General features: G+C 35.5%; 2 protein-coding genes and 1 pseudogene across 2 annotated transcripts; 2 read left to right on the plus strand and 1 right to left on the minus strand.

Moving 5' to 3' along the window:
- The first annotated feature begins 3,448 nt into the window (after positions 1 to 3,448).
- LOC120160348 (probable UDP-arabinopyranose mutase 2) lies at positions 3,449 to 5,694 on the plus strand. The gene is made up of 4 exons (XM_039170778.1): positions 3,449 to 3,834; positions 4,484 to 4,734; positions 4,827 to 4,995; positions 5,118 to 5,694. The coding sequence occupies exons 1-4, from the start codon at positions 3,508 to 3,510 to the stop codon at positions 5,457 to 5,459; spliced, it is 1,089 nt and encodes a 362-aa protein (XP_039026709.1). The 5' UTR covers positions 3,449 to 3,507; the 3' UTR covers positions 5,460 to 5,694.
- Positions 5,695 to 6,931: 1,237 nt separating this feature from the next.
- On the plus strand, positions 6,932 to 7,710 carry LOC120160370 (annotated as a pseudogene).
- Positions 7,711 to 7,896: 186 nt separating this feature from the next.
- Positions 7,897 to 10,337, minus strand: LOC120160360 (isoaspartyl peptidase/L-asparaginase 1-like). Its single transcript, XM_039170788.1, is given in 5 exon segments — positions 7,897 to 8,467; positions 8,754 to 8,840; positions 9,369 to 9,602; positions 10,128 to 10,184; positions 10,186 to 10,337. Coding segments are annotated over 5 exon segments (963 nt in total). The 5' UTR covers positions 10,291 to 10,337; the 3' UTR covers positions 7,897 to 7,987.
- Positions 10,338 to 13,297: the final 2,960 nt, after the last annotated feature.

Genomic DNA, 13,297 nt, shown 5'->3' on the forward strand with positions numbered 1-13,297 from the left:
CCTCAAGTTGGTGGGTAAAAAACATTTGAAACCCCAACTTGGCTATCAAATATTCATGTTGTTAAGTACTAAGCGCCTTGGTCAAGATGTTTGCAGGTTGTTCCCTCAAAGACACATGTTCTGCTGTAAACCTTTTTGAATCTTGTCTCTAACAAAATGACAATCAATCTGAATGTGCTTCGTCCTTTCATGAAAAAAAGGATTAGAGGCTATCTGTAACGATGCTTTGCTTTCACAGAATAACTTGACTAGTTGATTCTGTTTCACTCCTAGCTCTTTTAGCAACCCACTTAGCCAAACTAACTCTGCTGTGGTCATAACCATACTTCTATACTCAGCTTCTGCTGAAGAACGAGCCACTGTGTTTTGCTTTTTTGACTTCCATGAGACCAAAGAATTGCCAAGTTTTATACAATACCCAGTTACAGATTTCTTGACATTGGACAAGTTGCCCAATCAGAATCACAGTAGGCAACCAAGTCACATGCACTAGAGGAATCCAATAAAATTCCTGCCCTGGATTCTTCTTAACATACCGCACAATTCTCAGGGATGTTTCCATATGCATCTTTCCAGGTTGATGCATAAATTGACTTAGATGTTGTACTGAATAGGCTATGTCAGGACTGGTATGGGTTAAGTAAATAAGCCTGCCTATCAGTCTTTGAAGCTGTGTTTTGTCAACCATATCTTCTTCATTTTGCTTCAACCTTTTAGTGTTTGAACCAGCCAAGAAACTGTTATTCTGCTCCAAAGGTGTCAAAGCAGGCCTTGCTCCCCCTGCCTTGATATCTTTTATTAATTCGAGAGCATACTTGCGTTGATTTAGAACAATTTCCTTTTTTGATCTTAACACTTCGAGTCCAAGGAAATATTTCAATTCATCCAAGTCTTTCATCTTGAACTTAGAATTCAGTATACACTTGAGCTCTTCTATCATAACACTATCACTTCCAGTAATCAGCAAATCATCTACATACACAAGCACAATGACCAACTTGCTTGCTACTCGCCTTGTAAACATCGAGTAATCATACATACTTTGTTGAAATCTGCTGATATAAGTGCTTCAGACAACTTCTTATTCCATTGTCTAGAAGCCTGCTTGAGTCCATACAAAGACTTTTACAGCCTACAAACCATATGCTCCCCCTGGCTGGAAAAGCCTTCAGGCAGCTGCATATAGACCTCTTCAACCAAATCTCCTTGCAAGAATGCATTATGAACATCATTTGCCATAATGGCAGGTCAAAGATAGAAGCAAGAGCCAAAATCAATCTCACAGTGGTGAGCTTAGCAACAGGAGAGAAAGTCTCCATATAGTCAACACCCTCCTTTTGATTGTACCCTTTGGCCACCAACCGAGCCTTGAATCTTTCTACCTCACCCGAAGCATGGTACTTAATTCTATAAACCCATTTGCAACCAATGGGAATTTTACCAGTTAGCAAAGGCACCACATTCCAAGTATTATTCAATTCCAATGCTTGAATCTCTTCTCTCATGGCCTGCTGCCATTGTGGATTTTCATAGGCTTCTTGATAAGTGGTGGGTTCATAAAAATGAGAAATGAAAGCAAAAAATGTTGAGTATGTGTAGGTAAATGAGAATAAGAGATGTATTTGGAAATGGGGTAAGTAGTAGAGGATTTCAACAAAGTAGATATGATTACTCGATGTTTACAAGGTGAGTAGCAAGCAAGTTGGTCATTGTGCTTGTGTATGTAGATGATTTGCTGATTACTGGCAGTGATAGTGTTATGATAGAAGAGCTCAAGTGTATACTGAATTCTAAGTTCAAGATGAAAGACTTGGGTGAATTGAAATATTTCCTTGGACTCGAAGTGTTAAGATAAAAAAAAGGGAATTGTTCTAAATCAGAGCAAGTATGCTCTCGAATTAATAAAAGATATCAAGGCAGGGAGAGCAAGGCCTGCTTTGACACCTTTGGAGCAAAATAACAGTTTCTTGGCTGGTTCGAACACTAAAAGCTTGAAGCAAAATGAAGAAGATATGGTTGGCAAAACACAGTTTCAAAGACTGATAGGCAGGCTTATTTACTTAACCCATACCAGGCCTGACATAGCCTATTCAGTACAACATCTAAGTCAATTTATGCATCAGCCTGGAAAGATGCATATAGAAGCAGCCCTGAGAATTGTGCGGTATGTTAAGAATAATCCAGGGCAGGGAATTTTATTGGATTCCTCTAGTGCATGTGGCTTGGTTGCCTACTGTGATTCTGATTGGGCAACTTGTCCAATGTCAAGAAAATCTGTAACTGGGTATTGTATAAAACTTGGCAATTCTTTGGTCTCATGGAAGTCAAAAAAGCAGAACACAGTGGCTCGTTCTTCAGCAGAAGCTGAGTATGGAAGTATGGCTATGACCACAGCAGAGTTAGTTTGGCTAAGTGGGTTGCTAAAAGAGCTAGGAGTGAAACAGAATCAACCAGTCAAGTTATTCTGTGACAGCAAAGCAGCGTTACAGATAGCCTCTAATCCTGTTTTTCATGAAAGGACGAAGCACATTGAGATTGATTGTCATTTTGTTAGAGACAAGATTCAAGAAGGGTTTATTGCAACAGAACATGTGTCTTCGAGGGAACAGCCTGCAGACATCTTGACCAAGGCGCTTAGTACTCAATAACACGAATATTTGATAGCCAAGTTGGGGGTTTCAAATGTTTTTTACCCACCAACTTGAGGGGGAGTGTTGAGATTAACAGATATTAGTTAGTTTGTTAGATAGGTTGTTAGAGACAGTTAATAGCAGTTATTTTTTAGTTATTGTGTAATTACTTGAACTATGTACTATAAATTGAAGTTTAGATGGATAATAAAATTAACGAGGTATTATTTTTAACATTTCGGCTCTTCCAAATTTGCTAAACCCTTGAAGAGAAAGTAAGGCACCAAGAAATGTTTGAGATTTGATGAGACTGGTTACTACTTGTGTTGGAGGATAGCCAACGCACGAGATCTTGGCTGAAAAAGTCTGTGGGAGGAGGTTTTTGCTTCCAAAGCATCTCTTCTTCATCAAAAAGATTTTCAAGCTCAAGGAGGAGATCGGATTCAAGGGAAGCTAGGAAAGCTGAGTTGCGCCTAGAAATTGATTTTTGAATACCCCATAGTCGAGCTATGACAAATTGACAATATGCTTCTTGGTCCTAATATAACAAAAAACAGTGGCACTCAGGAGCTAATAGTTTCCGAAAGAGAAGAGCCAAGAGTCCAGTTATAGCAAACCATGCGGGAGAAATCATCATGATTTAGCCAACCGGAAAATTTTTTTATCAAATATTTTTACACCGAAAAACACGACAGCATGAATCAAGTTGAGCTTTTTTCCAACCAAAAAGTCGCCGTTTTTTTTTTTTCGCACGTGCCACGCACGACAAAAATGTCTTATAAAAACGCATTTCTCCTCTTTCATCCCATATTTCAGTCAAAGCCGCCCCTCCCTTGATTTCTATCTGATTTGCTTCCCTAATTCCAAGCTTTCGCCAATGGCCCAACCGTCCACAATCTCACCGGTTCCGCTGTTGAGAGATGAGCTCGACATAGTGATTCCCACCATCCGAAACTTGGACTTTTTGGAGATGTGGAGACCCTTTTTCCAGCCTTATCATCTCATCATCGTTCAAGACGGTGATCCTTCGAAGACCATCAAAGTTCCCGAAGGCTTTGATTACGAGCTTTACAATAGGAACGATATCAACAGGATTCTGGGTCCTAAGTCCTCTTGCATCTCTTTCAAGGACTCTGCTTGCCGGTGTTTCGGTTATATGGTTTCCAAGAAGAAGTACATTTATACCATTGACGATGACTGCTTTGTAAGCTCAAAACTCATTCCATTATTCTTCTTCGTCTTTTTAAGTTTTGGGTGCTTTTGGAGATCTGGGTTTCAGTCAATTTTTGGAATTGGCGATTGGGTTTATTTATTTTTTACTGTTATGAATCTGGGTTCTAAGTTTTGGATCTTGATGTGATGTTTTAGTGTTCTGGGGTGGAAGTTTAAATCACGAGAGAATTTTGAATTTTGTTTAGTATTTTGGCGACTTGATTTTTTTAAAAAAAATGTTCTTCAAATGCATTTTGGTGCTATTTCTCTATCTATTTGGATCTGCAAATAACATGTATTTATCTGTGTTTACTGTTTTGTTTCCTATAGATTTATGCTTTGGTTTGTTGCGCTTTTGTGATAGTGATCCTGCATTTTAGTCATTAACTAATGTTAAGCCATTGCTCATTTGCTTGACACTGGTTTGGTATGAGTTTTGATTGTCTTTAGCTGATTTTAGAGCTTAGGTTTTGGAATGTGCTCGAGATTTATTTGTTTTAACTAATCATTCCTGTGTTTGTAAGTGATCGTCGTGCAATTGTTTTTATTTATTTATTTTCAGACTCATTTTCTTGAGATCTGACAATGAAATGTTATTGTCATGCATGTAAAGTTAATGTTCGAAGCTGCTTGGTTTACAGGTTGCGAAAGATCCGTCTGGCAAAGACATTAACGCACTGGAGCAGCACATTAAGAACCTTCTGAGTCCATCTACTCCGTTTTTCTTCAACACTCTCTACGACCCGTACCGAAATGGTGCAGATTTTGTCCGTGGTTACCCGTTCAGTCTCCGCGAGGGTGCTCCCACTGCAGTGTCTCATGGCCTCTGGCTCAACATCCCTGATTACGATGCACCAACTCAGCTTGTCAAGCCTCTTGAGAGGAACACCAGGTATATATATATATATATTTAACACTTCGCATTTTGTTCAATATACGTGCTCGTATAAATGAAGAGTAATTTTGACATCTAATTTTTATCAGGTATGTTGATGCTATTATGACAATACCCAAAGGAACCCTATTTCCCATGTGTGGTATGAATCTGGCATTCAACCGTGAATTGATCGGCCCTGCAATGTACTTTGGACTGATGGGTGATGGTCAGCCTATCGGACGATACGATGATATGTGGGCCGGCTGGTGTACCAAGGTATCTTATCATTCGTGCCACCACCTACCCGGTGGATCTTTAATGATAAAGTTTCCTGGGGCTATATGTATAAGCTTCCTATTACACTGCAACTGTTAATAGCATGTTCGGTCAACACGCAGGTTATATGCGACCACCTCGGATTGGGAGTGAAGACGGGATTGCCGTACATTTGGCACAGCAAAGCGAGCAACCCGTTTGTTAATCTTAAGAAAGAATACAAAGGAATTTACTGGCAGGAAGAGTTGATCCCATTCTTCCAGTCCGTTACTCTTCCAAAGGACTGCACTACGGTTCAGCAATGCTACATCGAAATCTCGAAGCAGGTCAAGGCAAAACTAAGCAAGGTTGATGACTACTTCAGTAAGCTCGCTGATGCTATGGTGACATGGATCGAAGCATGGGATGAGTTGAACCCGTCTGGTGCAAAATCCGCCGAGGTTCCCAACGGAGCTTCGAAGTAGACTTGTTCGGTAAGCAGCTGACATCGTGTTTAGCACCCTAGGCTTGTTTTCGGATCGAAGAACGCTTATTTTGCAGGTCGGAGGGGGATACATTATAATGCTTATCATATTTATTACAGATTGTAGAACTATGAGAAATTGATGATGGCACATGGCTTATTGTATTGCATTAGAAATCGATGTCTTATGTCTAAACTAATTTATTTAGACAATGATTTGAGGTTGTTGCTTTTTCGAAAAGGGGTTTATTGCAGATATTGAGATTCGAATTCAAATTTTTTTTTTAGCTTAATACAAAAATAAGTGTCTAAAGAATGTCTCGAAAAACATTTGAATTTTTCACTAAAAGTATGTGTTTAAAGTTTTTTCCGTTATATTTTTAGATGATTATCGTAAAATAAAAGTTAAGTGACACATGTCATGTCAAGATTTTTTTATTTAAAAATATTTTTTTAAAATCTGGACGTAACACGTGTCACTTAACGATTTTTTTTAACAGTAGACACCTTAAATGTAATGAGAAAATTTTAGATACTTATATTTAACAAAAAAATTAATCACCAAAAATTAATTTTAAGTATAATTTAAACATTTATTTTTATATGTTTTCACTAAATTTCCTGAAAAAATATCAAGTTGGATCCCCAGATAATTATTGGAACAGCGACAAGCTGTAATTCTATGGTGCATATTGTCGTGTCTGATGTGCAAGTCCCATGTAATTGTGATACCAAATTTATTCGTTTATTTTATAGGGTAAACTACACAATTGACAACTAATATTTTAGAAGTTTTTTTTTTCGTTGAAATTTCAAAAACAACAAATCAATCACTAATGTTATTGATTGATTATAAATTGTTTACTGGACGTTAACAGAAGTTTTTATTATTTAAAACTTGAGGTCCTTTCGATTCTATAAAATATTTTTTTGAAAATGATTTTATTTTCATTTTTCAAAAATTAAAATGCACATTTGACTAATAGAATTATTTTTTTATTTTCAGTTTTTCAAAAACTTTCAAAATTATATATATATATATATATATATATATATATATATATATATATATATATATATATATATATATATATAGTTAACATTCAATCCGGATATGTGAGCTATGATATTGAACTTTATCGAGATTAGCATATATAAGAAAAATTCAATACTCTTATTCTAGAGACTAGCAATTGGAAAAAATATTTTAAGGTGTACACATACATACTAGGATAAACCATGTATTTAATCATTCACTATAACTTTTATTTTATTTTGATCATCCAACTATCATTTTTCAAAAAATATATCTAACATTACATTTTGATTACGTTTTAATCACCCACTGTTAAAAAACAAACAGAAAAGATGGTGGCACGTTTATTTTTTTCCAAAGCAATCCTGCTGACAAAGAAAATGGAGAGGAGTTTACAGTACGAGAGCTTTTGGCACCACTCCAAAATAATAAGAGTAATGTCAGCTCAACAACAATTCCGAGCTCAACCCACCTATATCATCCTTTCCAGCGCCCCTAAAGCCGGCACAACCTGGTTAAAGTCCCTCCTTTTCGCCACCATTACCCGAACATCATACGATGACTCCACCACTCCTTTGCTTTCAAAGAACTCGCATGAATGCTTGCCGTTCACGGAGCTCGAATTTTCACACTCATCGTGATCTTGTGGTCCCTGTTTTGTCCACTCACCTGCCTTATTCTTCCTTGCCCAAATCTGTAATCGAGTGTGGTTGTAAAATTGTTTGTTTGCTGGGACCCCAAGGATTTGTTTGTTTCATTGTATCACTTCGTTGCCAGGTTCCTTGGAACCCAAAATACTCAACTTGTTGGTCTTGAAGAGGTACTTGAGCTGTTTTGCAAAGGTGAATGTCTATATGGACCTTATTGGGAACATGCTTTGGGGTACTGGAAAGCAAGCCAGGAGCATCCGGACAAGATTTTGTTCTTTAAGTATGAAGAAATGATGGAAGATACTGTTTCGTATGTTAAGAGATTGGCGGAGTTTATTTGGCGTCCTTTCTCATCGGAGGAGGAAGAAAGAGGGGATGACTTAAAATAAGTACTATATTCGGAAAGGGAAGGTTGGGGATTGGGAGAATTATTTGACCCCTGAAATGGCTGCTCGGGTGGACCAGATAACGGAGTCGAAGCTTGACGGTTCGGGATTGACTCTATAAGTGAAAGACGGAGATCTGGTTCAGAAATTATCTCTGTTCTTCAACCCTTTGAACTATGCTTGTGTTTGGAGATCTGATTCAGAAATGATCTGATTTTCTACCCTTTTCTCTATGATTGTGTTTGTGCAATAACTTTTAAGTTGTTTCTCAATCTTTGCTCATGGCCTTTGCGTATCTGAGTCTCAATGTTCGTTCTTCGTTTTAATCATTTCGAAACATATCATTATTCAAAAGCGATCGCATGATAACATTTCATCCCTCCAAATGCTTTTAGTCATGTTTTCAGAACAATTTTCCAGGCAAAGGGATGCAAATATCCAAAAACTCAGCAAGGCCTTACTTTGATGGAGAATCCCATATGGCAATTTCTGAATATCCATCTTCAGAGGCACAGGCACGAAACATGCCGGTGGTGTTGAAGGGCATGGCAACTTCTCCGGTGGAAGACACGGCAATTAACCCAGTAGTTCCTGCCGGAACTCGGTCTACAACGTATGCAGCAGCTTCCTTGAGGGGAATGCCTTTGAACTCCATAACAGCAGCAACATCCCTCGCGACAGTACCACGGATTATCGCTTCTCCTCTCCCTGTAGCAGAAACTGCACATAGATGATTCGCATAAGTCCCTGCACCGATAACTGGTGTGTCCCCTATCCTACCAACCATTTTGTTCACTAGTCCACCAGTTGATGTTGCAGTAGCCAAATTCCCTTCATTGTCAACAGCCACACATCCAACAGTGCCAATTTGGCTATCACCATCAGCAACTGCACCGTCTTTTGGCACCTCCTTTTGAATTGGTTGAGTGTAATCAATCTGCAGATTAAAACAAAACCAAAACACTTAAAACCTGAAGCATTTCATTGATTCATCACTTTAAAATCAAGATTTGGACAAGAACGAATCTGATGCAGGGGAAACATTTACCTACACAGATAAACACACAAGAATTCAGTTCAATGCCAAAGTAAGATATTTCAAGCAGTATCAAGGTCTGATGTTCTACGTTTTCATAAGTTACATCTTTGAATATCTAAAAGTAATAGACAGTTTGGAGACGACAAAACTATTTCGAAAAGAGAACTTGTACCGAGAAAAATACCTGAACTCTGTCAGCTTCTTGTGCCTGCTTAAGCCTTTCAATGTTTTCAGGAGTTATAAAATGGCTCATCTCAACAGTCTCAAGACCCTGAACCCATTTAAAACAAAACAGACATAAGAAAAGCGGATAATAATCATTTTAGTAGTAATTGAAAGCTATAAGCACCACATATCGGGTTTGTTTTTGGCCAATTATTGAGGAATCGAGGGGGTGTGTCATATACGAGTATGTGTCTAACATGGATATACTCACAATTTTAACGTATTCCATCTATTTGGACGATCATACTCCGACACGCATGTCTGAATATGTGTTCAAACAAGAAAACATGATTCCGAGCTCTAATGATATGTTTCATTCCAATTAAATTGAGCAAAAAAGAAACACAAAAACAACACAGTTTATGAACTTGCTTGTATCAAACTTTGTAGAAGGAAGATCACATGACGAAACTGAAACCTACCTAAAGGAAGCATATGTTGCCAACTTTAGACAAATAGAGAAAAAGCTTCAAATATTTTAAATCCCTTTGTTTACATCAGTAGGAACAAAGTACAATGAAGAAAGAAAAGGCCAGATAAAGAACATTAGCTACTCAGTTTGCTTGTCACTTACTTGTTCCCTTGCAAAGGCCTCAGAACCATCAAATGCCAGATAAATATGAGGAGTCTTCTCCATGACTAACCGAGCAAGGGATATAGCATTAACAACAGTGCTGACACCTGAGACAGCTCCACATTTCATTGTTTTGCCATCCATTATGCACGCTTCCATCTCAACGGTACCTGCGGTGGTCAGGACAGACCCCTTTCCCGCATTGAAATGCGGATGGTTTTCCAGTTCCCGTACCTACATAACAAGAAGCAACATATTATCACCCCTCTCCGGATTCGGAGTGCGGATGGTTTTCCAGTTGGCGTACCTATGTAACAATTAACAGCATAAATCCAGAACTTAAAAATCTGCTTAGAACAAAAGGCCCATTTTTGTTCTACTCAGAATCGGGTATAGAGCAAAGAGGTGTAGATGAATTTTATTAGCAGACAGTTAAACTCTCTAGCAAGAGCATTAAGATAGCAATTTGCATCCAGGAAATTATCAAAGAACGGCATATGAAAGAAAACAAGAATCCATGTCATGCTGGCATAACCTCATAAAGTTGCAAAATTTCACAATCAAAACATGCCCCAAAGATTACTACAACTGTTTGATAAAAAGAATCTTCAACTACAACCAGAACATCCCAAGTCCCAATTATTGGTAGCCCATCGACTCCAACCATCTTGCAAAGGAAACTAATAATTTGACGTAAACCCAGATCAGAGATGCACTGAAATGAACATGAAAGTAAAGCCAAATTACATATGTGTGTACCACTAGTTCAACAACGTCCAAGGGGTGGTTACGGGCTTTGAGGGCGGCAGATCCCAACGTCAAGGCAGCGGCGGAGCCCAGCTTCACGAGGGAGGCGTTTCTCTGGGGGCAAAGAGAGTGGGATGTCTCCGGCGCCTCCATGAATAGCAATTGCCCACCCCATTTCCGTTTCTTCCAAACTATAAAATCTCTCTCTTCCGGTAGTTGGTATTTTGTATTTCAACTAAAGAAGACAAAAGAACTCTAGTGAGTTCCACTTATTTCTTTCCTGATTGGCCACCATTTACCGCCAAATTCGTCCACCCTCCATTCATAAGAAAAACTGTCTAATAATTTCCAAGCTCAAAATGATTGGCAAGCTGCTTGTTGGAAATTAAAAATCCGGTCTTTTGATGCAACAAGCATAACTCGGATGAGAAGATCACAATGTATTGCCTTTCTTTTTCAAATGCCGGCAAGCCTTCCCATACATATCTCAAAGCTAGACCATGATTTGTTTTCCTATATTTAAAATAGGATAGTCTACACTCTCGACTAGCATCACTATCGATAAATCATATTAATCTAATTTATAAAAATTTAAAATTTAAAATCACTCAACATATAATTAGTTAAAATAAAATATTAATTATTTTACTTTTTCACTTTTTTTGGATAAATTATAAAAGTGACCACCTAACTATTGCCACTTCTTATTTTGACCATAATTTTTGAAATTTTGTTAATCAAATAACTAAACTATTTAAATGCATTCAATAATGTCACTTACCGTTAACAATTAACGAAGTGCTGACGTGATAGTTAATAACTTATTACTTACACAATCTATCAAATTAGTCATATTTTGAAATTATTTCAATAAAAAGAATATAGTCTTTAACATCCATCGTTTAAGGCCATAGCCTCTACTAGTTGGTCGTGAAACAATAGAGATACAAAGCAAGTAGTTAAGTGGCTTTGATTGAATGCATTTAAATAGTTTAGAGACCTAATTGACAAAATTTCAAAAAAATGATGATTAAAATAAAGATGGATAATAGTTAAGTGGTCATTGTTATAGTTTACCCAAAAAAGATTATGAAAAATAATATAATTAATATTTTATTTTAACTAATTTACCTTTAAATTTTTAACTAATTTATAATTATACATTGAGTCCTTTAGAATTTTAAATTTTTATAAATTAGATTAATGGTGTTCATCGTTAGTGGTACTCAGTGGTGCTCGTAGAACGTTGTAGAATTTACTTTTAAAATATTATTTATTCAATAATGTTATTTAATATTATTATTTAATAATACTATTTTAATAATAAAATTCAATACTGAAATATTATATAATATTAGATATATTAAATAAAATTGTTATCTATTAAAAAATTAATGATATTGATTTTTAAATAATATAATAATATTATTCATATTAATAAAGTATTAATCTTATATTTTGATAAAAATATTGATCTGATTATTAAAACATTACTCATCTTTAAAAGAATATCATTAAACTATCAAATAAATATTATATAATTTTTTAAAAAATATTTAAATACAAAGATTTTAGAAACAAACTTCGTACTTAATTCAAAATAGAAAATTACATAATACTATTAGGGTGAACGTTCGATTGAGTCGAGTCAGTAAAAAAATTTCGAATTATTTGAGTTGACGAGTCCTATTTTACAACTCGAAGTTGACTTGATTTTTTTTTAGTCGAGTCAAGTTAAAATTTGAGTCGAGTCAAATTTTTGAGTTTCTATTTAAATTTAATTATAAATATTTATAATACTATGATATTATTTGATTCTAATTTAAATGATTTTTTTTATAACCATATACAATACGTGTGTATTTCTTCATATTTTTTCATATGTGATATACATTTATAATACAGAGTTAAGGAACTCAACTCAAACCTGAAAATCAATATATTAATTACTAAAAATTTGAGTTATTCGAGTTGTATTTTACAAATTGATTTGAAATTGAATTTTTTTGACTCGAGTAGAGTTTATGAAATTACAAATCGAAATTAATTCGAGTCGAGTCGAGTCGAGTAAAAAAATTAATTTTTCGAATCAAGTCGCTTTGCTCACCCCTAAGTACTACATAGTAATTATTATATCTATATATTACATACTATATAGTGATGTATTAATTTAAAGTTCTAACACAACAAAAAATACACCATTATTTATCATAAATATAAAATGCAACACATAATATTTAGGGGTGTTCATAAGCGGTTAATTGTACCGTTTAATTTAAATGGTCGATTAACCGTTATAATAGTTAGTAAATTTTAGTAATTGTAATCTTATCATTAAAAAATGTTCAATCGCTAATGATTAATCGTTATCAACGGTTCAGTTACAAATTAATAAAAAAAATTAACCTATTACAATTTTGTTTCAAACACAACACAACATGAAAGTTTCAAAGTTTCATAAAATTTGAGATAATTGAAATATATATATATATTTGTAGACATCTTATTTATTTGTAGATGCCTTTTTTTATAGAAATATATATTAGGAGGTATATTCTTTTTTTTACAATTTAAATTTTTACGTGTATATTTATATTTTGTAGTTTAGAATTACATATTCTTTTCATACAGGGACGGAGACATGATTAAATATTGGCATGTGTAGAAATATTAGACTATTTAAGAAAAATATAAAGAGTTATTATGTATTTAAACTCGAAATTCAGCATGAACCAAGCGACGTTAGTGATTAAGAGATTGTTGTTATCCTTGAGGTCCCGAGTTCAAGCCCTTATGTAGGGGTATGAGCGTTCATTATCAAATTATTGAAAGTATTTGTATATATATTACCTTGTGTTGAGTTAATCGATTGACGAAATCGGCCAAGAGGGGGTGAATTGGCAATTAAAAAAATTGGTGGAAGCTTTTGCAGAAAATTGAAAGTAATTGTACAGTAATTTAGAGTGGTTCGACTTTCTCAACCAAAGTCTACGTCCACTGCCTTATCTATCCACACTAAGGATTTTCCAACAAATTCACTAATTTGTTCTTTCTTTTGAGGAGAAAGAGAAACCTTACAACTTCCTCAAGAATTATACTCAAATATTTGAGCACTCTTTTTCAAAGAGAAATACACAAATTTGCAAACTTACAAGGAAAAACCTCACAAGGTAAGATGTTTG

The sequence above is a fragment of the Hibiscus syriacus genome, unplaced genomic scaffold (genome assembly GCF_006381635.1).
Source record: "Hibiscus syriacus cultivar Baekdansim isolate YM2019G1 unplaced genomic scaffold, ASM638163v2 tig00002847_pilon, whole genome shotgun sequence".
Taxonomy (NCBI): domain Eukaryota; kingdom Viridiplantae; phylum Streptophyta; class Magnoliopsida; order Malvales; family Malvaceae; genus Hibiscus; species Hibiscus syriacus.

Bases quoted from the DNA above. Each gene is read 5' to 3' on its own strand.
- LOC120160348 (XM_039170778.1), top strand. From the start codon at position 3,508: ATGGCCCAACCGTCCACAATCTCACCGGTTCCGCTGTTGAGAGATGAG. The intron at 3,835-4,483 runs GTAAGCTCAAAA...CTTGGTTTACAG, and splicing joins CCATTGACGATGACTGCTTT to GTTGCGAAAGATCCGTCTGG. The intron at 4,996-5,117 runs GTATCTTATCAT...GTCAACACGCAG, and splicing joins GGGCCGGCTGGTGTACCAAG to GTTATATGCGACCACCTCGG.